This window comes from Plecotus auritus (genome assembly GCF_963455305.1).
Source record: "Plecotus auritus genome assembly, chromosome: 6".
NCBI lineage: Eukaryota > Metazoa > Chordata > Mammalia > Chiroptera > Vespertilionidae > Plecotus > Plecotus auritus.
In genome coordinates, this window is record NC_137773.1 from 174,420,234 (window position 1) to 174,444,589 (window position 24,356).

Consider the following 24,356-nt stretch of genomic DNA (forward strand, 5'->3'; position numbering starts at 1 on the left):
ACGGGGCGACATACACTGAGAGTATATGAAGACCACACGAGAGGGGGAACTATTTGATCTGGCATTTGGAAAATTATTAAAAGCAGAGGAACAGCAGGCTGTGAAACGGCCTTGTTTGCAGGCAGCATTTGTTTTCCTTCCCCCACCGGAGAAGTTGGGGATGTTCAATTATAGGCCTCATTGCCTCAGCATTATTTTCAACGGAGACGTCGGAACTTGGAAAAGCATATCTAATGTGCGAATTAAGTTTATTGCTGTTCGTTTAGTTGTTTATTCTTCGTGCTCGGGCCCCTCCGACGCCGGCTAGGCCGGCCTCCACGCTCGGCGGCAGCATGAACCTGGCACTAACGTGGGTCTCCGTTACGGAGAGAAACTCCAAGGTGGGTGGCCAGTGAGGCTTCAGGGCCGGAGTGTGAGGTCCAGCTTCGAGTCCATCACAAGGACAATTTCGTGGAAATGACAAGAATTCACCCGCCAACTTATGGATGGAAACAGCTTCCAGGGACGTCTCCCAGCGCTGAAGTCATTGGTCCTGAAAAGACTGAATTCTCCACCCAATTCCCTGCCCAGCCCACTCTCAGGGTTTCTCCCCCGTGGATTTCATACACAGCCTGGCAGTGCCTACTCGACATGAAATACCAGCTCCCCGCTTCCTAGTTTTATTAAAAATAGATGAGTGACTGCTAGACTTAGCGGGGCAACCACATTGTGAGGCATCAAATCATTGTGAGGTACACCTGAAATGAATATAACCAATTTAAGATTGTAGACCAACTATACTTAGATTTAAAAAAAAAAAAAACTTAAAAATAAACAATTTAAAAGAACAAAACAAAAATTTAGCCAGCTGCCCATTTAGTGCCCGCGGTGAAGGTGTCTGAAGGACACGTGCCCCTGTCTGCAGTCCCCTCTGGAGCCTGCACCCCTCCCTGCGGAGCACTGGGTGGGGTTGGAAGAAACACTCAGGCTCCTGTGTTAGTGCAATTCTGTTTCTATTTTTTAAAATACATTATTTTTATTGATTTCAGAGAGAGGGATAGAATCATCAATGAGAAGAGAAACATCATTGGTCAGCTGCCTCCCACTGGGGATGGAGCCGAAACCCAGACATGTGCCCTGACCGGGAATCAAACCAGTGGCCTCCTGGTTCATAGGCAGGCGCTCAACCACTGAGCCACGCTGGCTGGGCGAGATTCCGATTCTACAGGGCCAAGCGGCCCTTTATTCTCCGGGGCTGTTCGGGAGGAATGTGTGTCATTGCTAGGCAAAGACCCTCAGACGTGCGTCTGGTTTTTCAGTCCGGATCCTGAACACTCAGGAGGCACGTGGCAGGTTCTTTCAGGCCCGAAGAGGAATGGGGCTGCGGGAGGGGAAAGCCATTCCCTGAGTGAAACTCGCCGGGGGGGGGGGGGGGGGGGGGGAGGGTGTCTCCTCTTCTGGCTTTTGTGATCTCATTTGGTCTCCCCTCGCCCCAACGCAAATGCAGAAGAAAGCGTCCTTTGCCTACTGCGCCCTGCACCAGGGACAAGAGTTCCCTCATCCCATCTGCTGCGGACCCAGAGAATCCGTCGGGCCCAGGTGTTGTGACAGCCGTCTGAGCGGACGCTTTCTCTGCATCAGAAATCTACAGGGGGATGCCGCAAACAGTCATCGCCTATTGTGTGTGAGCCGCTTAGAAGGGAAGAGTTGGCGTGTCGGCTTCATTAGCGGATCCTCGGCGCGGCCCGTCTTCCTCAGACGCCAGGCCCTGTTTTGATCGTTGGTTAACACGGGAGATCTGCGTCGACATGTCACACGACGACTCGCAGGGAACGGTGTTGTGTTCCCTCGCAGGATCCCGAAACATGTTTTCTCACTCAGATGCCTTGCATTTTGAACAATTGCCTTCCCTCGCCCGGTTCTTCGTTTGTTTCTTTGGCTCTGGGGTTCTTGGTCTTTTTTTTTTTTTAATATATATGTATATTTATTGATTGCAAAGCAGAAGGAAGAGGGAGATAGATAGTAACAATGATGAGAGAGAATCATTGATTGGCTGCCTCCCACTCAGCCCCCAAACCTGGGCATGTGCCCCTGACCGAAATCGAACCCGGGACTCTTCAGTCTGCAGGCCAACCGGCGTTCCATCCACTGAGCCAAATGACTAGGGTGGTTTTGGTCTGTGAGTGTGTGTTCTAAATCACTGAAACCCTGAAGTGGAGAGTGAATGGGTAAACTGGAAAACACTGAGTATGATGACCTTGTCGTTGAACTGAATTCTACTTGGCCTCGAGGTGGAGTGGGCGCCGGGTGCTGCAGGTGGGTCTAACCTGCGAAAAGCCGAGAAGATAATCTAGCACGTGGCTGAGGGATACAGCACGTGCTGGCCTCCTGCGAGTACCTGTACAAAGAGGAAAAGTATATTAAATAAAGATGAGCGACCTCTCTGGGGCTCACTTGCTAGAGGCACCGAGTCTGCGTCTCCATCCACCAATTGGCTCGCCTGTTTGCCTTCTCCGTGCAGTTTATTTCAGAGTCTTCGCTCCAGTGTCCTGGGTTTGCTTTCCCCAGTTAGTCCTTTTCCTGTTTGGTTTGCTGGCTTAGTTTTCTATGGACGTAACATGAACTCTCTCCTCAATCGATCGCACTGTGTCCCCTCCACATCAACCTGCCCTCCTGGGGTGGGGGAGCCCGTGGCCCGCACACCAGGGTTTCTCTTTCTTTTTTTTCTTTTTAAATATATTTTATTGATTTTTACAGAGAGGAAGGGAGAGGGAGAGAGAGTTAGAAACATCGATGAGAGAGAAACATCAATCAGCTGCCTCCTGCACACCCCCTACTGGGGATGTGCCCACAACCAAGGTACATGCCCTTGACCGGAATCGAACCTGGGACCTTTGAGTCCGCAGGCCGACGCTCTATCCACCGAGCCAAACCGGTTAGGGCCAGGCTTCTCTTTCTTGATGTAAACACTCCGTTTGGTAGAATGCATCTTCCCATGGATTTTTGAGAAAGAATTTGAGAGAGATGCACGTTTTTTGGGAATCTTCAGGTTAGCACATGTCTGTATGCCATGCTTACCGGTGCTGGCTGGTTTAGTGGAGCTAGAACTCCAGGCTGGGGTCATTAGTCTTCAGGCGTTTGCAGCTGTCACTCAGCTTGGAAGCCGGGCTGTCCGGACTCCTGGCCCATGGTGTGCACCGCTGCTGGGTCCCCCTGCACAGTCTGTTCTCCTGCTCCAGGGGCGGGCCGAGGGGCTCGGCGGCAAGTCTGCTGGGGGCTCTGTCACCTGGGGTCGCATCTTGCTTGGTCCTGGACTCTCTTCCTGAATACCTTAATCATTGACTCCATTTCTGTTTCTGAGATATACTGTTGAAAAGTGAGATTTCCTAAATTGCACTCTAGATTATGTTGTCTCTCTGTGCGTAGCTATGTATCTGTGTGTGTAATTTATTGTATTTCGTGTATTTAGATACATATACAATACAGACATCAATATAGGTTAGAGATGGATGACAGAGAGAGAGGTGTTTCTCTTTCCTGTGTACATTTTATAGCTTCCTGCTCTGCCTTCTGGGTGATTTTCTTAGCTGTAGCTTCCAGACATTCTATTTAATTTTGCTTTTGCTATTTTTTTAAAATTTCAGTTTTCTCTTATGTTTCCACTGTCTCTTTATATAATTTCTTGCTGTTCTGTTTCTTTCTCAGAAAATATTGCTGGTAGTTTTTTGTTTGTACTTTATTTTTCTTGCGGTCTCTGTTGTCCCACACTGCTTTCTTCTTTTTTTTTTTTTGTTTTAATCCCTATTTTTATTAAGGGAGGCACAAAGATACTTTGTGAACCTTAGTTGTTTGCTCATGTGAATAGTTGGGGCGCTAAAATCTCATGAAAAGTCTGAACAAGTGTGGGGGTTTATTGACCTATTGGGCTTCACGCTGAGATGTTGGGACCAGGATGGTTCCTTGGGAAATTCTTAAGGACACTGTCTTTAGGCCTTTATTCTTAGGCTTATCAGATCCTTAGGATAACCGTCCCCCCCGACCCCCACGGCCCCAGTTTCCTTCCTGAAGAGCGAAGGACCAGCAGCCAGCACCCTCGGGGCTGAGGGAGGTTCCAGACATGAATCTCTGCCTCTGACCCACGTCACCCTCATGTCCTCCCCCAGCTGCTTCAATTATCCGTGCAAGCTGTTCCCCAACCCCCCACTAATACGTGGCCTAGATTTTCGCAGCCCCACACATAATCTGTCCTTACACATTAATGGGGGGGAAACTTCTCTCCTGACAGTTGAAGCGGCTTTATCACAACAACATCACACCAGTGATGAGCCACAAATGCTGCTAACGTGTTTCTATAATCAATAAAAACACAAGAATGCAGGAACCGTGAGCATAACCATGGTGTTGGCAGCATGTGGGACCGCCCTCAGGAGAAAAGAAAAGCACAGGCCGGGGAGCCCGAGCTCCCAGTGGTTTGCTCATCCACCATTCGGCCGGTTTCTCAGTTGTACGAATCAGAAATACCAGCAAACAAATAGAAACAGAAAACACCTCGGCAGAAGTGGTTGGTTGTCACGCAGCGCAAGGAAGACAAAAATTGGGGCTCAGAACAAGCCAACAGAATGAGGCCTGCTGACTACTCCCGGTGAACTGAGGCACCTGAAGGGCTGCATCCTGGCAATAAAAACAGAACAAAACCGGCTAGGACCTACCATGACTGCCCGACTGGATTCAGCTCTTTTTCAGCTGCCCCTTCAAACAAGTCAATCTACTTGGGAAACATAACAAAACAAAGATGTTTACATTCCGACCCACGGGGCCTGGCGTTCAATAAAATGTTACCTGGAGTAGCCGGAGCAGGAATAAATGTTGGGACCAGAGAGAAATCCGAAGGCAGCAACAGCTGATAGAAATATAGATGCTATCAGAGAAGGGTTTCAAAACAATTGTGATGAATAGGGTCAAAAAAGAGATGAGATGATGAAGAATTTAAGAAGAGAAATGAACCCTGGCTGGTTCCTTTCAGTGGATAGAGTGTTGGTCCATGCTTCCAGGGTTCTCATGTTCAATTCCTGGTTAAGGGCATGTACCTGGTTTGCAGGTTCTATGCCCAGCCTCCATCTGGTCGAGTGTGAAAGGCAACCAATCAATCACTCTCTCTCACAGCAATGCTTCTGTCTCTCTTCCCCCCTCCTCCCTCCCTTCCACTCTCTGAAAATCAGTGGAAAAAATCCTCAGGTGAGGATTAGTGGGAAAAAGGAAGAGGAGGAAGAGGAAGAGGAGGAGGAGGAAGAGGAGGAGCAGGAAGAGGAGGAGGAGGAGGAGGAGGAAGAGAAGGAGCAGGAAGAGGAGGAGGAGGAAGAGGAGGAGCAGGAAGAGGAGGAGGAGGAGGAGGAGGAGGAGGAAGAGGAGGAGGAGGAGGAGGAGGAGGAGGAGGAGGAGGAGGAGGAGGAGGAGGAGGAGGAGGAGGAAGAGAAGAGAAGAGAAATGGCATCTATTACAAATCAATTTGAAGTTCCAGAACTGAAAAATACAAAAGGTGAAATTAAGAAAATAGAGTGATTTAATGCAAGGTTAGCCACAGCAGACAAGAAGATCACTAAATGGGAGGATTGTGAATAGATAATATCCAGACCAAAACATGGAGTGAGAATAGACCCTAAGGAGCGTGTGGGACATGGTGATTGGATCTGACACAGGTGAAATGGCAGTTCCTCCAGGTGTGGAGATGTAGGAGAGAAAGCAAGGCATCAGCACTACTGGAAGCAATATTTGCCATAATTAAAAAATAAACTGAAAATGACAGCAGGCATCCTAGTCAGGAAATTGTATAAGCCCCACTAAGGATACATACAAAGGGAAGTTTAAAGCACATAGTAGTGAAACCAAAGGAAAGATGCATTATTTTCAAAAGGACAACAATAAGTTTGAAAGTGGAAGTAGCAGCAGCAATAAAGGAGTCCAGCAGACAGTGGAATGGCCTTTTCAAAGAGCTGAAAAACAATACCAGTGAGAATTCTATTTCCAGCAAAAGTATCCTCCCATAGGAAGACAAAATAAAAATGCTTTCAGACACACACACACCAACCCTAAGAAAACCTGTCACTTTCAAATATACACTAAAATGCTAATGCTGTTCGTACGTTTAGAAGGAATATTATCCCAGAATGAAATATATACTAAATGGAAGAAATTGAGAGTGGTGTGAAGGGTTAGTATTTTTATAGGTAGGACAATTTGAGATCTGAAGAATTAGGAAGGGGAACAAATTCTAAAAGTATGTATTTCTAGTCTTCACAAGTTAACTCATGAGAGAAGAGAATGGGGAATGTTGTCACCTGTCTGAAGTGCTATTTATACACTCGTTGCCTTTCTATTGGTATCTTAGCAACATTTCCTACAATGTCAGAGACAAATGAAGGCAGAACCACAGGTCTGAACCGAGGGAGAAAGGTACGGTCATTTTTCTTCTGCATTTCTCCATCTTTTGAGGGGAGCTGATAACTTCAGAGACACCTGAGCCGTCATTATTCTGAACAGTGACACTGAAAGATTGTCACTCACAGATGGAGGTTTCAACTGAGCCGAAGGTACAAAAGAAACAAACAAAAATAGCATGTCGTGCATGGCCAGGAAAGACCAATTACACATTGGATTGGCATTCCCTGGCTTCTGAAAATATCATGAGGGATCCTGATGTGTGCTCAAGTGTGTTTGGCCATTAGTACAGGCACAAGCTCCACCTATGTTTAAAGAAATCAAGCTAAACAATTCTGACAGAAGTTTTGGAATAATTAGTTTGCATGTCTCCTGGGGTGCTCTGGACATACCAGACTCTATTAACGGCATGGATCTGAGTAAACAGTAAAGCTGTTCTTGGAAGGTGGCGTCTATTTTATGAATCCTTCCCTTATTCTTCTTGAGAATAGGATTGTTAGATCAAGTCACTTTTCTATGCTTTTCATCTCACAGAAATAGGTGGGAAATAATAACTATTAAAATTCTGTCACTTTATGAACTCTTCATGAATGTTGTCATTCGTATTTTGTATAATCTTCTAAAAGTGATCAGTCCTCATCACTTTATTTATTTATTTATTTGTTTGTTTGTTTGTTTATTTATTTGTTTTAGAGAGAGAGGATGGGAGAGGGAGAGATAGAGAAACATCAACATCGATCAAAGAAAAACATCATCTATCTGCTGCCTCCTGCACGCCCCCTACTGGGGATCGAGCCCACAAACTGGGCATGTGCCCTGACTGGGAATGGTTCCTGGGTGGATGCTCAACCACTGGGCTGTCCTCATCACTTTGAAAGCTGAATGGGAAAGGTGTCCCTCTATTCTGAATAATAAATATTTACTCCACCCCCTCCCCCCAATCATTTTCTTTCTGTCTTTCTTTTGTTGCTACTGAAAATTAACAAACACAGAAAAGTTGAGAAAATAGTATAAGGAACTTCCAGATACCCATCAGAAAGGTAGACAGCCACCAACTTAGGTCCCAATTTGTAGCATCAAAGATTGTCTTTCCGCTGCTGAGACCCACAGTCCCTCCTGTTCTCTGGGCAGTGCACGATACACTGCAAGTTCTGGCTGGAGTGGGCGTGGCCGTGGAGCGAACCCTTGTAGCCAGAAATGATCTGTCACTAGGAGTCTCTCAGTCAGAGAAATGGCAGGACCAGGAGCCTGGCTGGGACACGGCAGACCCCTCCTCTGACACTTTGGTGAGTGGAACAGGCATTGACGTTGGGGCCAGTATTTCTAGAGGGAAGACTGGTAATGACCGATGTATGATTCTAACGTTGCAAATCTGGATAACAAGGGACGTTTCCCATTGCATCTTCAGTGAAAATGGAACATTATTATCACAATGGTGTCTGAAGTAGAATCTGTTCTGTTCACACTCATAAGTGTAGACATCTGACTATATACATCTCTCTAAACTACTGTTGTTAGGATCTCAGGGACATAGTTGGAGTCATTGTACATGGGAGCACCACAGAGCACTCGGAGCTGGAGCCACTGTGTGACTGTAATGGGGTGGCTGGAATTGCAGGGATAAAACGGTGTGGTGCCTCCTCCGGGTACAGAATGCTGTCTTCAGAAGTCCACAGTATTTGTTTTTTCTATAAGCTATTTTCATATAAACTATGAATAAAACTGTATTTAGCTGGCCAGTGTGGCTCAGTGGTTGAGCATTGACCTATGACCCAGGAGGCCACCGTTCCATTGCTGGTCAGGGCACATGCCCAGGTTGTGACTTCATCCCCAGTGTGGGGCGTGCAGGAGGCGGCCGGTCAATGATTCTCTCTCATCATTGATGTTTCTCTCTACCTCTCCCTTCCTCTCTGAAATCAATAAAAATATATTTTGAAAAACAAACAAAAAACTGTGTATTCAATTTTATTGCACGATTACTAAGTAAGCTAAACTGGTTAATGCAAAGACATTAAAAAGGGGGTGGGATTTTTCATCTTGAAAAGAGCAAACTCCGAGTTGTATGTGTAAGATTTCAAACAACTGCAAAGCCACTCAGAGGATGTCTCATAGGCACGTGCCAGCACCTGATGAGCTTTTATGGGAACAATGTTCTTTCTCCACAGAGCGGACCATTATCACGGAGCCACCTGCCCCAATGGACGTCACGGTGGGCGAGAGCATCGTCCTGACCTGCCAGGTGTCCCATGACCCCTCCATGGAGGTCGCATTTGTTTGGTCTTTCAATGGACACATCATAGACTTAAAAAAGGATGCAGCTCATTTCGAAAGGATTGGAGGAGTAAGTTGCTGACAATTCTAAGTGCTTAATAAATTGACTCAAGCCTTTTCCGTGAATTAACGTCTTTTGTTGTGACTCTCCCAGTATTTATCTGCGCAGTAATCACTGTCTCTTTATGAAGCTGCATCTGTGTGTGTTTTATTTTGTTTTATGTCTTTCACGGACTTGCTTGCGTTCTAGAGAGAATTATGACAAAGGACACAGTCACAGGGGTCAGAAGAGGAACGAGTGATACTAGTGTATCTCCCAATTTCACTGCGGCCACGTATTGGATGTTGATGCAGCTGTGAAATCTTAGGACCTGCTGGACCTATTTGTTTTTACCCCTTCTTCCCTTTCTGCCTGCAGGGATCTGTGGGAGACTTGATGATAAGGAACATCCAGTTAAGTCACTCAGGGAGATATCTCTGCGCGGTGACGACAGCCCTAGAGAACTTGTTGGCTATGGCTGAAATCATCGTCAGAGGTGCGTGACATACATGAGCACATTGTCTAGTCACAGCGAGACATGTTCATCTGTAAATGGCCAGTCCTTGATTAGCCACAGCATGATAAAGAAGTGAGATAAATAGGAAAGATTTTTAAAATATATTCTTATTAATTTCAGAGAGGAAGGGAGAGGGGGAGGTAGAAACATCAATGATGAGAGAATCATTGATCAGGTGCCTCCTGCACGCCCCCTCCTGGGGATTGAGCGCACAACTTGGGCATGTGCCCTGACCGGAAATGGAACCGTGACCTCCTGGTTCCTAGGTCAATGCTCAACCACTGAGCCACACCAACTGGATGGAAATATTTCTAAATCCCAAGACCCCAGGGTCTGGGTGGTATGACACTGGATGTTGCATTTAGTAGGTTTTCCCTGTTCCTAAGGAATGGTCAAACTCGCCCGCACGGTCAGCCCCTTGGACTGGGCAGCCCTCTATCTATACTAAACCGTCACGCAAAGTGGGGCCCAAGCCTGAGTTCCCAACTTCTCCCCGAGAGCTGCATTCACTTGAGGGAGCTTTCGAGAGGAGCGGCCCCAAGAGGCTCTCACCATTTGAGATTAGCTTCTTATCGGATGATATTCCCCACCCCTTGGCTGGCATTTCCTAATCTTCAAAGGAAGCATTTCAAGCTAATCTCTGTGTGTACGCGGAATTAATAGGGCTTTATCTAATGTGCTAAAATATATTAGGTTCCATCTTTTATTTTTTTTTTATTTTTTTAATATATTTTATTGATTTTTTACAGAGAGGAAGGAAGAGGGATAGATAGTCAGAAACATCGATGAGAGAGAAACATCGATCAGCTGCCTCCTGCACACCTCCCACTGGGGATGTGCCCGCAACCAAGTCACATGCCCTTGACTGGAATCGAACCCAGGACCTTTCAGTCCGCAGGCTGACGCTCTATCCACTGAGCCAAACCGGTTTTGGCTAGGTTCCATCTTTTGTAAGTATAACAGGAAAAAAACACAAGAAATGATCCCTTATCCCAAATGGACTCATTTCATCAGTTCTAATAAGGTCACCATAAAACCTGTGTTTGGCCCTAACGGGTTTGGCTCGGTGGATAGAGCGTCGGCCTGCGGACTCAAGGGTCCCAGGTTCGATTCCGGTCAAGGGCATGTACCGTGGTTGGGGGCACATCCCCAGTAGGGAGTGTGCAGGAGGCAGCTGATCGATGGTTCTCTCTCATCAATGTTTCTAACTCTCCCTCTCCCTTCCTCTCTGTAAAAAATCAATAAAATATATTAAAAAAACAAAAACCTGTGCTTGAAGGCCCCCCAGGTCCCCCCGAGGAGGTGAAGGTGGAGCACATCTCCAGCACCACGTCCCAGCTCAGCTGGCGGCCCGGCTCGGACAACAACAGCCCCACCCAGATATTCACCGTCCAGGCGCGGACGCCGTTTTCCGTGGGGTGGCAGGCTGTCTCCACGGGTAAGGGCCTCACGTGTCCGGGACGATTCGGCAGAACCAATGGTGTGTTGTTTGCGGGATCGATGGCTTGTTTTTACCCAGTGTTCCCTTCGTTTTAGTTCCAGAGATTCTCAACGGTCAGACGTACAATGCGACCGTGGTGGGCCTGATTCCCTGGGTGGAGTACGAGTTCCGCGTCCTTGCTGGGAACAGCATCGGGATTGGCGAGCCGAGCAAAGCATCCGGACTGCTGAGAACCAGAGCATCCAGTAAGAAACCAATGGCTTCTCAAACCCCGGGAGACCCTCGAGGGCACAGTTCTTACAGAGCACACAGCACACCGCGCAGCATCCCTGCCCCAACCAGGGACAGAGAGCCAGCCTCGCCCCCGTGGCCACGGGCACAGAGCACAGGCATTTTCTCCCCAAGGGTACGGGCGCCCCATGGGAGATGGTGATGGTGTGGCAGACAGGGCAGAAGGGAGTTTTTTCTGAAGCTGCCCTCTGGTCTCTGATACTTTCAGAACCCACAGAGAATCTGCAGTGTCGTAGATGCAGATGGGTTTCTGCCTGTCGCATGAGAAGCTTGTCCAGCCGTCATGCATCCTCGCAGATTTGGGGTGCTTCCGTCATCCTTTCAGGAAAAAGGATTTTTAAATCATTTCTGCATATACAAGCCAAACTCCATTCTGATGACGCACCAGAATACTCACACACTCACCACTGTTGTCAGTGGCTCTTAGGGGGCGACAAGTTCGAGGCAGCCTCGGTCTGTTCTGTACCTGGCGACTGTGACTCAAACACGGGGTTATAAAACAGGAATTCCTTTAACTATCTAGCATTTAAGAATTTATTTTTAAACGTTCAAACATCCTGATGTTGACCAAACAGAAAAACGACTTTTGTGAGCTTATGAAGAAGAAAGGGGACTAATTAATATCTGGCTGGGAAACGTGTTCCTGGCACAGCTGCATAATCAGGCAGTAAATCACCGTGTCACTCTCCCCATCCGAATGGAACATCGTCTTGCCAATTAGCGGATGATGCATAATAATGTCAGATACATGATGTTACTCGCCTGTTAATTAATCCTGGAGCCGGGGTGCTCATGTCTCCGACACCAGGCTGTCCCCTCCGAAGCTTGGGTCTGAGTAAACATCATTTGTGTTCATTAAGGATGCCGGGCTCCCTCCCAGCTGCCGCGGGAGGGCCTGAGAGGTGAGACCCTTACGCCAACCCTCCTGAGGTAGACGCGCATCCCTAACCATGGCCACGTTTCTCTCCTTGCTTTCAGTCCCCATCGTGGCTCCAACCAACATCCAGGGAGGAGGAGGAAGCCGGTCGGAACTCGTAGTTACCTGGGAGGTAATTTCCTGTCCAGCTGAGTTATTTTGAAGGAAAACAATGTAGCTGGCCAGGAAGAACACCGAGAAATAAGCTGGGCCCATACAAACACTCGGCGGGAAAGACTCCTGATGTAGCGAGGGGCTGGAGACACCTCATTCCTGCTAAAGGGAGAGGGGGTGACTGAGCGAGCACAGTCCTCTTCCAAATGCCAGGAAACGCCCTCGGTGCCCGTGGAAGGGGCCAGCAGCGTGCGCATCAGCATCTGATGCTGGACGTGCTATGCACCGTTCCGTCCGTGAGTTAGACTCAGACAGCAGCAGTTTCCTCCTTGCTTTCAACCCTCCAGCCTGCCCCTCCCACACATAGATGGAAGCTCAGCAGGCAGAGTAGCTTGTATGTCATTCTTCTGAAGTATGAATGTATAGGCTCCTTTTGTGCTGATTAAAATTCACTCTGGCTTTTTAAAAAATAGATTTTTATTGATATGAGAGGGAGAAGGAGAGGGAGAGGGAGAGGGATAGAAACATCAATGATGAGGGAGAGGGAGAGGGATAGAAACATCAATGATGAGGGAGAGGAAAAGGGAGAGGGAGAGGGAGAGAGAGAGGGAGAGGGAGAGGGAGAGGGAGAGGGAGAGGGAGAGGGAGAGGGAGAGGGAGAGGGAGAGGGAGAGGGAGAGGGAGAGGGGGAGGGAGAGGGAGAGGGGGAGGGGGAGGGAGAGGGAGAAGGAGAGGGAGAGGGAGAGGGAGAGGGAGAGGGAGAGGGAGAGGGCGAGGGATAGAAACATCAATGATGAGGGAGAGGGAGAGGGAGAGGGAGAGGGATAGAAACATCAATGATGAGGGAGAGGGAGAGAGAGAGGGAGAGGGAGAGGGAGAGGGAGAGGGAGAGGGAGAGGGAGAGGGAGAGGGAGAGGGATAGAAACATCAATGATGAGGGAGACCCATTGATCTGCTGCCTCCTGCACACTCCACAATTGGGATCAAGTTTGCAACCCTGGCATGTTGCCCTGACCGGGAATTAACCGTGACTTCCTGGTTCATAGGTCAATGCTCAACCACTGGGCCATGCCAGCCCGGCTGTGTCCTTTCTCTTTAAATGCAAGATTCCACAAACCACGGCATACAGGCTGGATCTGCTTGCTCCCTGTTTTCATAAACGATTTCCCACCACCGTACCCAAGCTCGTCGTGTTACATATGACTGCTTTCACGCTGCTGGGAGAGACCATATGGCCCCTGATGCTTAAAATATTCACTACTTGGCCCTTTACAGAAAAAGTTTGCGGTGAAAATGGAAGTCATTTCCTCTGTGTGCGTTTTTCTTGGGATATCGGATATGCAGAATCTTGCAGGAGCTCCATTCATGGATTCATGAATGCAGTTCCCCACTTCTATTCATCCTGGCATCACCGAGCCCACCCCTGCTGGTGCCCAGGCCTCTAAGGAATGTGTGCATTTAGGAGCAGACACATGTATTAGTCTGAGCAGCAGAAGGAAGGCATGGAGTGACTCTTTCAGTTAGAAGAACACCAACTCAGTTCAAACAGCGGGGGTACCAACATCCTGATGTTGTGAATTTTCCAAAGGTCTGGGTGCTTGGGCAGGGATGGCACCTCATGTCAGGTCTGAGCTGTGGGTTGAAAAAGAACTTGGGGGGAGAGAGAGAGACCTTGTCAGGCCTAAGTCCTTGCTGCTGTGGGGGAAGTCATAGCCCTTGGTTTTTCAAATTCACTCTGAATTCAACCAGAGTCCCCCATTGTGTTCCTGATGACAGCTTGGCTGGTTACCCCAGATGGCTGCTCGTGAAGGAACAGCGAGGTACAATCCCCTGAAATGGACACCCTCCCTGTCTCCTCCAGAGCCAAATAATGTGGAGTTTGTGCTTTTTGCTTTGCTTCCAATAACCTAGACATGCTCTCTGATTTGGCGATGTGGTAACCACTAGTTACTTTTTAAACAATATCTTTATTCATGTTTTACCCTCATTTATACTTCCTAATACTTCCAGGTGTGAGCTGCAGGTGGGGAATGTCTCATATAAAACATGACTATAAGCCTGGCTTGGCGTGGCTCAGTGGTTGAGCATTGACCTATGAACCAGGAGGTCATGGTTCAATTCCCAGACAGGGCACAGCCTGGGTTGCGGGCTCGATCCCCAGTGTGGGGCGTGCAGGAGGCAGCCGATCCATGATTCTCTCTCATCACTGATGTTTCTCTCTCTCTCCCTTCCTCCCTGAAATCAATAAAAAGAAATTATAGGCAGGTAGCCAGCAGTGTGGCTCTGTTGCTTGAGCCTCCCTCCCATGCGCATGAGCATAAGCATCTTTCATTGGGACCATTTTCCCAACTGGCATTCCAAATTGCAGTAGTCCGATTTTTCCCTGCTTCATGAACCAGGGTGAATATCTATCTGTGGTTGGTAAACACGGTAAGCGCTCCATACACTAACTGCAAACACTCAGTGGTGGTCACTTCTGCCCAAGCCCATCCCGGAGGAACTGCAGAGCGGCGGGGAGTTTGGCTACGTGGTCATGCTGCGGCCCGTGGGCTCGGCCACCTGGACCAAGGAGAGAGTCCCGTCCGTGGAGACATCGAGATTCGTGTACAGAAACGAAAGCATCACCCCGCTCTCTCCCTTCGAGGTCAAAGTGGGCGTGTACAACAGCGAGGGGGAAGGGGCCCTGAGCACCGTGTCCATCATCTACTCCGGGGAGGACGGTAAGTGGTCCCCAGCACTGGGTGGTCCTCTGAGGCTCCAGGGATATTTGTTTTTAAGGTTTCTATTGGTTTTTAGAGAGGGAGAGAGAAACATCCACGATGAGAGAGAATCATTGATGGGCTGCCTCCTGCACCCCCCACACTGGGGTTTGAGCCCGAAACCCAGCATGTGCTTTGACTGGGAATTGAACCATGACCTCCTGGTTCATAGGTTGATGCTCAACCACTGGGCCACACAGGCCAGGCCCTGGGTGTATTTTATGTCCCTGTTCCAAAGAACCACTCGACTAATGATGCTGTGTCTTCCTCGGGATGGCAGAGCCTCAGCTGGCCCCACGAGGAACCTCTGCCCAGAGCTTCTCTGCTTCTGAGATGGAGGTTTCATGGACGGCCATCGCCTGGAACAGAATCACGGGCCGCGTGCTGGGCTATGAGGTGAGCCACTGAGGTCCCCTCTCCTCTGCACACTCCAGGCTCCCAGTGCCAGTCTGCTGCTCCGTAACAGCAGTGGGTGTCCAACACGTTAGGGGTGGTGGTGTCCGCGGCTGCGATCTCTCCATCAAGCACATCAGTCAAGGGTAGCACTTAAAAGTTGATCCAAGGTGACCTCACTTGATTATTTCTACTGCAGTCCTGTGGGTTTCCAGGGAGAGGGAACCTCTAATCCCCCTCCCCATCTTAAACCTTAGAAGGATTTCAAGGGGACGCCCGTTCTGAGCCAGAACACGGCTTGAAAAGAAGGTCATCTTGCCCGGCGGGCGTGGCTCAATGGTTGAGCATCTTACCTATGAACCAGGAGGTCATGGTTCGATTCCCGGTGAGGGCACATACCTGGATTACGGGCTTGATCCCCAGTTGGGGGCGTGCAGGAGGCAGCTGATCCATGATTCTCTCTCATCATGGTTCTTTCTATCGCTCTCTCCCTCTCCCTTCCTCTCTAAAAGCAATAAAAATACATTAAAAAAAAGAAAAAGGAAAAAAAGGAGGTCATCTTGGTGAAGATAGTGAAGTGTCATTTATAAATATTGCCTATGTAGAGTGAGGCAAATCACTTCTTTTGTGTGAACCTTCATTTCTACAGAGAAATAAGACTTATTCCTAAGTGGCACAGGTTATTTTGGAGTTGGAATAAAAGTGTAATTCTCAACCTCCTTCCCTGTGCCTCACACTGCACTCTTCTTTGTTTTTTGGGTTGTTTTTTTTTTGTTTGTTTGTTTTTTTCTTTTCACATGAAGCCTCTGGTCCAAACATAAAGGTGTACTCCCGGGGCAGGTGTCTCACCCCTCCAGGCCCGGAGCGCCTCACCTCTGCCTCGGAGCCCCTCACCTCCGCCTCGGAGCCCAGCCCCATTCCCCTCCTTGGGCTCACTCTAGTCTCCCTTCTCTGGGATCCTCTCATCGTGCCCCACGTGGTCTTTCTTCACATCCTCAGAGCACCGATTCCTGTACCACTTCCTGGAAACAGTCCTCGGCTCTCTTTTCACACACGCAGGGTGTTCCCCCAAAATGCCTACTCACTTTGAATAATGGCAGAGGCACTGTGTGTACTTCAACTGCATTTTCACACTATCAGTGGCATTTGAGGATGAATTTCCTTTGTTCAAAGCTTAGTCTGGCTGAAAAGGAAGAAACAGCAATTGAGCTACCAGCTGTTCAAGTGTGCACACATGTTTTGAGCAACAGCTTTTATATTCTAACCTCTTAACTAGATGGTAAGGGGCCCGAAGGCCGGTTCCACGCCTGATTCTCTGTTGTCTTTTTCAATGTGCCTGAAGCTGTGCTAATGCAGAGGAAAGGCTCAGTATTAGCTGAATTATTAATTAACCTGTTATTCAAAGAACTCCAGAGGAAATGTGGACAGCAAAGCATCATACCAGAAGTCTCTGATCCATGGTATGAATCCTGCTTGGGTCTGACTTATTATATATCCTTTATTCAAGCTGATAACCCTTATTTATTTTTTTTTAAGAGTGTAGGAGTTGTTTTTTTAAATATATATTTTTATTGATTTTAGAGAGGAAGCGGGAAAGAGAGAGATAGAAACATCAATGATGAGAGAAAATCATTGATTGGCTGCCTCCTGCCTGTCCCCTACTGGGGATCAAGCCTGCAGCCCAGGCATGTGCCCTGACCAGGAATTGTTCTTGTTCATCGGTTGACAGAGCTCATCCACTGAGCCCATTGGCCGGTCCAAGTTGATCATCTTTAGGTATCTCATGAAATGTTTTATTTTGTCAATCTAAAAAAAAACAAAACCCACAAGTTCTCTATTTCCCATCGTGAATTTGTATTTTTTGTTCCCTATAAAGAGTAGACTGTATTTTGCTGTTGTTGTATAACCCATTTAATGAGATGTTATCCTGCCATTTATGCTCCTGTCTTCTGCCTGCTGGGTGGCCGGGAAACCATGAACCCTCCCTCTGTTTCCAGGTCTTATACTGGACTGACAACTCCAGGGAACCCATGATTGGTAAGGTCAGAGTCCATGGAAATGTCACAACCAAGATCATCATGGGGCTGAAGGCCAATACCGTCTACTTTGCCTCCGTCAGAGCTTACAACACGGGTGGGACGGGGCCCTCAAGCCCCCCGGTCAACGTCACGACCAAGAAGTCCCGTAAGTATCCCTCACCCTCCAGGCAGCAGCATCCGCTGTGAACAGAACCGCGTGCCTTCATTCAGTCTCCCCACCTCCCCTCCCTCACATCCTTCACTGATTGCTTTGTTTGGTTGATTGGTGATTGGCTGGTCTGTTAAATCTGGATAATTGTTGAAACTTTCTGGTAACAATCAAAATAAACCATTTTGATATTTTTGGAATTCCAAAGAGGAACTATTCTAAGTATGTAGATCAGGGGTGGGGAACCTTTTTTCTAACAAGGGCCATTTGCATATTTATAACATGATTTGTGGGCCATACAAAATTGTCAACTTAAAAACTTAGTCTGCTACTTTTGGTCAAACATTTCATTAACTCACCCCTAATGCCTTGGCAGGGCCAGGCCACATGATTTCACAGGCCTTATATGGCCCGAGGGCCGGAAGTTCCCCATCCCTGATGTAGATGAAAAACAGATGGTACAGTGCTGAAGGACATGGACTGCGACGCCCCCTCCCAGCCTGAGCCCAATACTGGACCTCCCATCCCGGGAATGTTAGGTGTTTATATAACCTTTCAGTCTCAACACCCGCCCCTGCGCAGTGAGGACGGGGTGGAACTGTCCCCTCATAGGGTTTTGGGCAGGAGGGAGAAGGAGAAGAACTAGGACGGCGTGGGACATACTTTCATTAGTGCCTCCTGTCATCTGTTCTTGTTTGATCAGTTGAGTCCGAGAGTGCTCCAGTGGACCATCTAGGTCTTTCCTTCTAGGACATCTTCTCCCTCGTTGACCTGGAAGCCCCTGAGATCCAAGAATTAACTCCTCTGCTTCTTTATGTTTCCCTTAGTCATCAGCCACTATCTGTCACAGAGGCAGGACCTACTACATATGAATCTCGATTTCCATAACATGAGGCATAGCAACAGCTAGGGAAAGGTCTGATCAGATATGACTTAGGGAGAATTTGCAATATGTAATTTGCAATTCTCTTTTCATGACTGCATCATGTCTTATACTCCTTAGCACTGATGTACATAAATTATTTGTTAACAGGATTTTTGTAACACATTCTTTCGTCTCTGAGTTCTGATGAAAAAGAGTTACCAATTTCCTGAACTCAGAGCAACACAGTCATGGGCTCTGGGAGTCAGAGTCACATGGCCAGGGGCTCTGGGAAGCAGAGTACTGTAGCCAGGGGCTCAGGGACTCAGGTTATGGACATGTTTTGGAACCCTTATTCTTCCCATGAAAGTTACAAAATATTGAGCACCTCTGTGCCCCAGACCCTGTGCCAATTTTCTACGTCTCATTGAATTATTTAATCATTCAAGGTGCTTCGTATTTCAGCTCCTACATCTGAGAAAACAGGTGCTTGGGAAGGTGGTGTTGTGGCATCTGACCTGCTATGAACATAGGTTCTCTGAAAGTCTCCATCACACGGACAAAGTGCTGGTTTGCAATCTTCACCTCTAAGTATTCGAATAGTGTCTTTCCCTCCACTCTCCCCCATCTTCAGTCCAAACCTCAAACTGCCCTCACGTTTTCCTTCCTAAAATGGAACCATACCCCCTTCTCATCCCTAAGTTTTATTGTCTCCTCTACTGTGGAGGACAAATATGAAGAGAAACACATACAAAATCATCCACGATCCCTCTAGACTTCCTGTCCAGCCCCTTGCTCCTCAGCCCTGGAGCAGCTGGCGTGCTGATCTCGAGTTTCACATTCTGATGTCTGAATTCAAGTATTCTCTCATGCTAGTGCCCCTGCCATGCCTCTGAACACTCACATGTCTTCTCCTCTCACCAGAGGTCTCCCACAGTCTCCCCTTCAATGCAGGTGCATTTTCCTTGGTGCCCACAGCATTGGCTTATTGTGAGATTGTGCTGGAAAGAGGCTTCAGAGGGAAAGAAAGTTGGGGGATCTTGGCTCAGCCATGAACTAATTATTTGTTGACAAGTCTGATATGTTGATAGCTCAGAACCCATCTTCTCATCTGAGGAACAGAGGTGACTATGCTTTCCTAGAGTTTTCTCTGAGCACTGAAGGACATTATGTGCCCACTGTACCCTGGAGGGTGCCAGACTGGGAGGCACAGGGCACGGGAACACGGTGCTGTTGCTTTTTTGGAGGTGATTTCGCTCTCATGGCATTTCCTAAAGGAGGAAGGCATAGCTACCTCTACCTTTCCTTCTCTTTATAAACAGTGGTTCAGACATTTCCTTCAAGGGTCGCAGAAGGACACCCAAGGTAGAAATGAGAAATGGCTTTAATGAGACATTGGTGATAGCTCTGATTCCAAGTGCTGTCCCTGCATCCAACTTTCCCATGTCCTTGAGACGTCATCAAAGTTACCTCTGAACAGTGCTGACAGCCCAAATCCTGAATTCTTCACACATCCATACAGTATACAGTCACCGACTAGGTTCTCAATCAGATATGTGATCATCCATCATACGTATGTCCACTCACATTTACCGAAACCTCTGCCCCTTCTGATTGGGCTAAACAGAAGACAGAGACTTTGGGGGCGGGGGGGTGGGGGGAGAGGAACTAGGATGATTCCATCAATCATCCAAGAAAACAGTACCTCTCAGGAGCCATGCACAGGGTTCAGCGCAGTGCCTAATGGAGATGAAGACAGGTGAGTTCCCTGCCTCCCAGCAATTTCTCTTTAAGTGAAGAGTCAAGAAGAAAAGACAAACAAACAAACAAAAACAAACAAACAAACAAAACAAGGCCATGAAATAGCCATGAATTATGAGACGCACCATAAGGAAGGTCAGAGGCTGAGAAGTACGTAGGGTGGAGGGCTGCCTGGGGAAGGCCACGTATTTCCATGCAACATGAAGACGGGAGCTGGTGAATAAGGGGCCCAACACAGAGGGAACACACCAGCTTCTGTTTTCATTGCTGCTGGCAATGAGGACAGCTGGCTCTTTAAGCAAATATCAGTGATGTAACAGCCAGTGTAATAACCCAGTGAAAACGAGGTCTTTCCAAAAACCACTGAGGGGCACTGAAAATACATCGCGATCCACACAGACATCACTTCAATGGAATTTAGATTTATAGCTAAAGAGAGAAAAAACACTTCTATCAACTCCCAGGGGAAAAGAAAAAGCAAAAAGCACCGCTCCCACCGGAAAGAAGAGTGCAGGCACAGCGGCAGAAAGCGTTTGCAAGTGACCCTTCCATCTGGCCCCTGACCTGGACTGACCACTCTGAACTGGATTCTTCTGGTTGAAAATATGCAATCAACCCACATTTAGCCATAAAGGGAGCATTAAGCTTTTATTTCATCTTGCACGCATGTCCTCTCTCTCTCTTCCCCAGAAGTCAACCCCATGCTGTTACTTAGAACTGTAACATAAGAGGTTGTTTTCTGAATTGAGTTCGCAGTGTGAACCGCAGTTGAATGTAAATGCCATCTACAGGAAAATCGATGGGCTGTGGAGGGCCAGCGCCACTTGCTCTGTCATTTGATTAACAGAAAACGACTTACTCTGTGGAAATTGCCTGCAAATATATTTTTTTAAAAAATTAGAGAAGGGCTTGTTTGTTGAGATTCCTGTGGACCAACACATGTGAACACCCGCAACACGGCTTTCATGTTATCCACATGACCATGGTTGGTTTGTCAAGATAATAGAAATTTCAGCTTCATCATAGATATTTGCAATTCAGTTTAATCAGTTATATAAAGCTCATAGGAGACAGAGGGGTAGAAACATCAATGATGAGAGATAATCACTGATCAGCAGCCTCCTGCACGCCCCCTACTGAGGACTGAGTCCACAACCTGGGCATGTGCTCTGACCAGGAATCGAACTGTGACCTCCTGGTTCATAGGTTGACTCTCAACCACTGAGCCATGCCGACTGGGCTGAGATGGACCTCTTTATCTGCCTTTCAGAAAGCACATGAAGAACTCAAGCAGGAGTATTATTATTAGGAGGGAGTCTTGAATGTACTCTAATTATATTTAAGAAGTACATCATCTGCAAACTTAGAAATTGTATTATTAGGAACAAACCACTTTAAACTCAATTGAAAAACTGATTATGTCATAACACCACGGATAACTGCCTCTCTCAGCACAGAGAATGCACAGAGACTGGGCTGTTTAAGATGTACCACCAGCCGCATGAGGAATGGTCCGGCTTTTATTTCACGTAGGTGAAAACATTTATGGACCAGGGGGTTGGAGTCCCATTCCAAAGATGTGAAAACCAGGCCTCTCGGAAGAAACTGAAGACAGACTCAGGTCTGTCTGGCTGCAAAGCCCAGCTTTCTCTCCCTCTCAGACGGCAGTCCGAGCCATCCAGGCCACTGGCGTCTCGTCCCCATAGAACTGTCCTCCCTCTATGTGCACGGATGCCCTGCTCTGCTCTGCTGGGCACAGACACCAGGGCCGACTCACAGTCACGCCACAGTCCTGCTGGAGCTGGTGGGAGTCAGTTCTGTCCCAGCCTGGGCTTGCCCAACGGATTCACAGCGTTGAAAAGAGTTTTATCTTAACAAACCACCACACCAACCCCCAGGCACAGAGTAGATGAAACCCTCGGAATCCATCACTGTGACGTCGAAGGAGGGGATTTATCTTTCCTCTGTATTGATCGGACGATGTTGTTAATGATAGTGCTGTTTTGAAGAACAGATAAAAGAAATGTGTCACAGGAGTAAACTAGACATTCTCTCTGTGATAGCTTGAGAGAATTCTTATGCTATCTCTTTTATAGCCCAGAAAGGATTAGAGAAAGCACGCTGGGGTAAATTGAGGGAGGATAGTCACAAGATGATTATCACTGAGACTGTGTCCTTTGGAAATAAGCATGCTGAGCAGCAGGCACAGAGCTGACAGCGTGCAGAACCCTCGGCCCTCGGTGGTGACTGGGCTCATGTTGTCCAGGAATGCCCCGGGCCGGGCCATCTTGTGAATCCACGTGGGCGGCTGTAGGTGTGGCCGCGGCAATTAGCCTTGGTTACAGGACGGCATGACGAGTGGACTGGCCACGCTGTGTCACTGTGCATCTGCCCACAGCCCAGAACATGATTAACGTGACCTGAGAGGATCGCACAGGACCGACCCCGAGTCGTTTCCTTCAGCCATCTGATGGCAAGTCCTTTATGCAACATACAGGAAATGTGCTGCGGTTGGTAATGCACTTGAACAAGACACATGCTCTCAAGAAGATTAACAAAGCACACCGGCAAGAGTAACTACAAGTCAGGCTGATAAACTCTAATAAAATATGAACTCAGCCATGCTGCAGCACAGGGCAAACCTTTCTCTCTCTGCTAGGTCCCCTCTGATGTACGTGCAAGTGGCTGGTGAACACAGGGGGACCCCAGTGGGCTTGGAGAGGCTGGGGGACATATAACACAATGTCGGACACCCCGCCACCCCTAAGGGACACATCCAAGGTTACATAGCGGTTGAGTCCAAACTCCAAAAGAGATCATTTCCACTTCCACCCGTGTCATAATGAGTTAACTATTACACTCTTTCAGCCTCGCAAATGGAAGTCAGATGCCAAAACCATCCTGCTGGGCGGTTTTATCTCTGCCTCTGCCTCCCAGCCGAGTTATTTTTAGTCTCGCCAGCTTTTTAAATCTTGAGGATAATCATGTGGCCTCCGAGCTCTGAGAAGCAGAGTGTTGTCATGGAGAACACTAGCCTGCCATCAGGGGGCAAGACACTGGTGGGACTCAAGCTGTCCTTCGCCTCAGGCTCTCAGCTATGTGGCCTCCCAACCTGGACACCAGCTCTCTCGCACGTAATATTTTCCGGTGGACCAGATCCATTACTTCAGAAGGCCGATTCCAAACCTGGGCCCCCACTCCCCCATACTTCCCACGCCTTCTTCCAGAAAACAGTGAACCCAGGGAAGCAAACACCACGAGCTGGACGCTGATAGACACCTTTGGGGACGATCATCCAGTTTGTAATGACCTTCCTTTCTCTGTGTGTTACGTGACGCCCACCTCTCTCCCTCTGAGCCGTCAATGGGCTAAGACAGACGGTGGCCAGTCTACCCTGGTTGTCAGCTTTGTCCCACGAATTCTAGCCTGGCCTGTCTCTGACCAGAGGAGGTCTCCAACCTCGCGTGTGGTGGGCACTGCGCCTTCTGCAGCAACACTGAGGGTGACAGGGGTGACCCAGAGCGAGAGGCGCCACGGCACGCACTGTGACGCAGCGGGGAACTGCTTGGCCTTTTGGCATTCCTTTTACCACTCCTGAGGCTGTTCCCCATCCCGCCCTGAGTTCTAAGAGCCATCCTGCACCCTTCCCAACTTATTGCTAAAGTTTGCTTAAAAGATCTTAACTTGATTGTTACAAAGCGTCCTGGCACAAGATTAAAGAGCTAAAGATGACTAAGAAGGAACCCTCCGTGCTGATACGTGTAAAAGGTTTACAACCTGAATTTGTTTGACATGCGCACTGACGGACAGCCAAATGGGACACTGGGTAAGGGAGCACCCTCCCCGCGATCCAGTTATATGTGGCAGAGCAAACAAAATCAACAACAGCAATGATTAATAAACTGATACTTGGACATGGGGCAAGGCATTATTAATTCATAAGTTTGTCACAGACATTCCCAATTGACCAGAATTTGAATGCATTTGCTTACTCTAATGAGAATATGTTATTTCAAATGAACTTGAGAATATTTTAGCTTCTGCCATGCTAATCATCCAGCAGTTCCTGTCCCTTTCATGTTGATGTGTCATAGAGTAACCACAAGCTAATGAATATTCATCTAGATCTTTGGTTATCTTTTTAAAGCTCCTAGCCAACCCCCAGCTAACATTGCGTGGAAGCTGACTAACTCCAAATTATGCCTGAACTGGGAGCACGTGAAAACCATGGAAAATGAGTCTGAAGTGCTGGGCTACAAGGTGACTATTTGGTTTTCCCTTTAAGTGTGGCAATTAAGTTACTAAAGAACCAGGAATGTCGCAGCCAAACAGGAAACAAATTTCATGCGTATGGAAATTGAGGAATCTTTCTAAAATAGGTGTTGAAGAT

The 24,356-nt window shown here is 47.9% G+C and overlaps 1 protein-coding gene across 4 annotated transcripts in view; it reads left to right on the plus strand.

Annotated features, from left to right (window-relative positions):
• Positions 1 to 24,356, plus strand: part of CNTN6 (contactin 6) — a 173,892-nt gene that overhangs the window by 147,113 nt on the left and 2,423 nt on the right. For all 4 annotated transcript variants that reach the window (XM_080673339.1, XM_080673341.1, XM_080673340.1 and 1 more), the window contains 9 exons: positions 8,580 to 8,755; positions 9,104 to 9,221; positions 10,522 to 10,680; positions 10,779 to 10,928; positions 11,953 to 12,023; positions 14,490 to 14,724; positions 15,044 to 15,159; positions 17,154 to 17,340; positions 24,114 to 24,226. In XM_080673339.1, the coding sequence (XP_080529465.1) occupies positions 8,580 to 8,755; positions 9,104 to 9,221; positions 10,522 to 10,680; positions 10,779 to 10,928; positions 11,953 to 12,023; positions 14,490 to 14,724; positions 15,044 to 15,159; positions 17,154 to 17,340; positions 24,114 to 24,226 (1,325 nt within the window). The remainder of the gene's footprint in view (positions 1 to 8,579; positions 8,756 to 9,103; positions 9,222 to 10,521; positions 10,681 to 10,778; positions 10,929 to 11,952; positions 12,024 to 14,489; positions 14,725 to 15,043; positions 15,160 to 17,153; positions 17,341 to 24,113; positions 24,227 to 24,356) is intronic.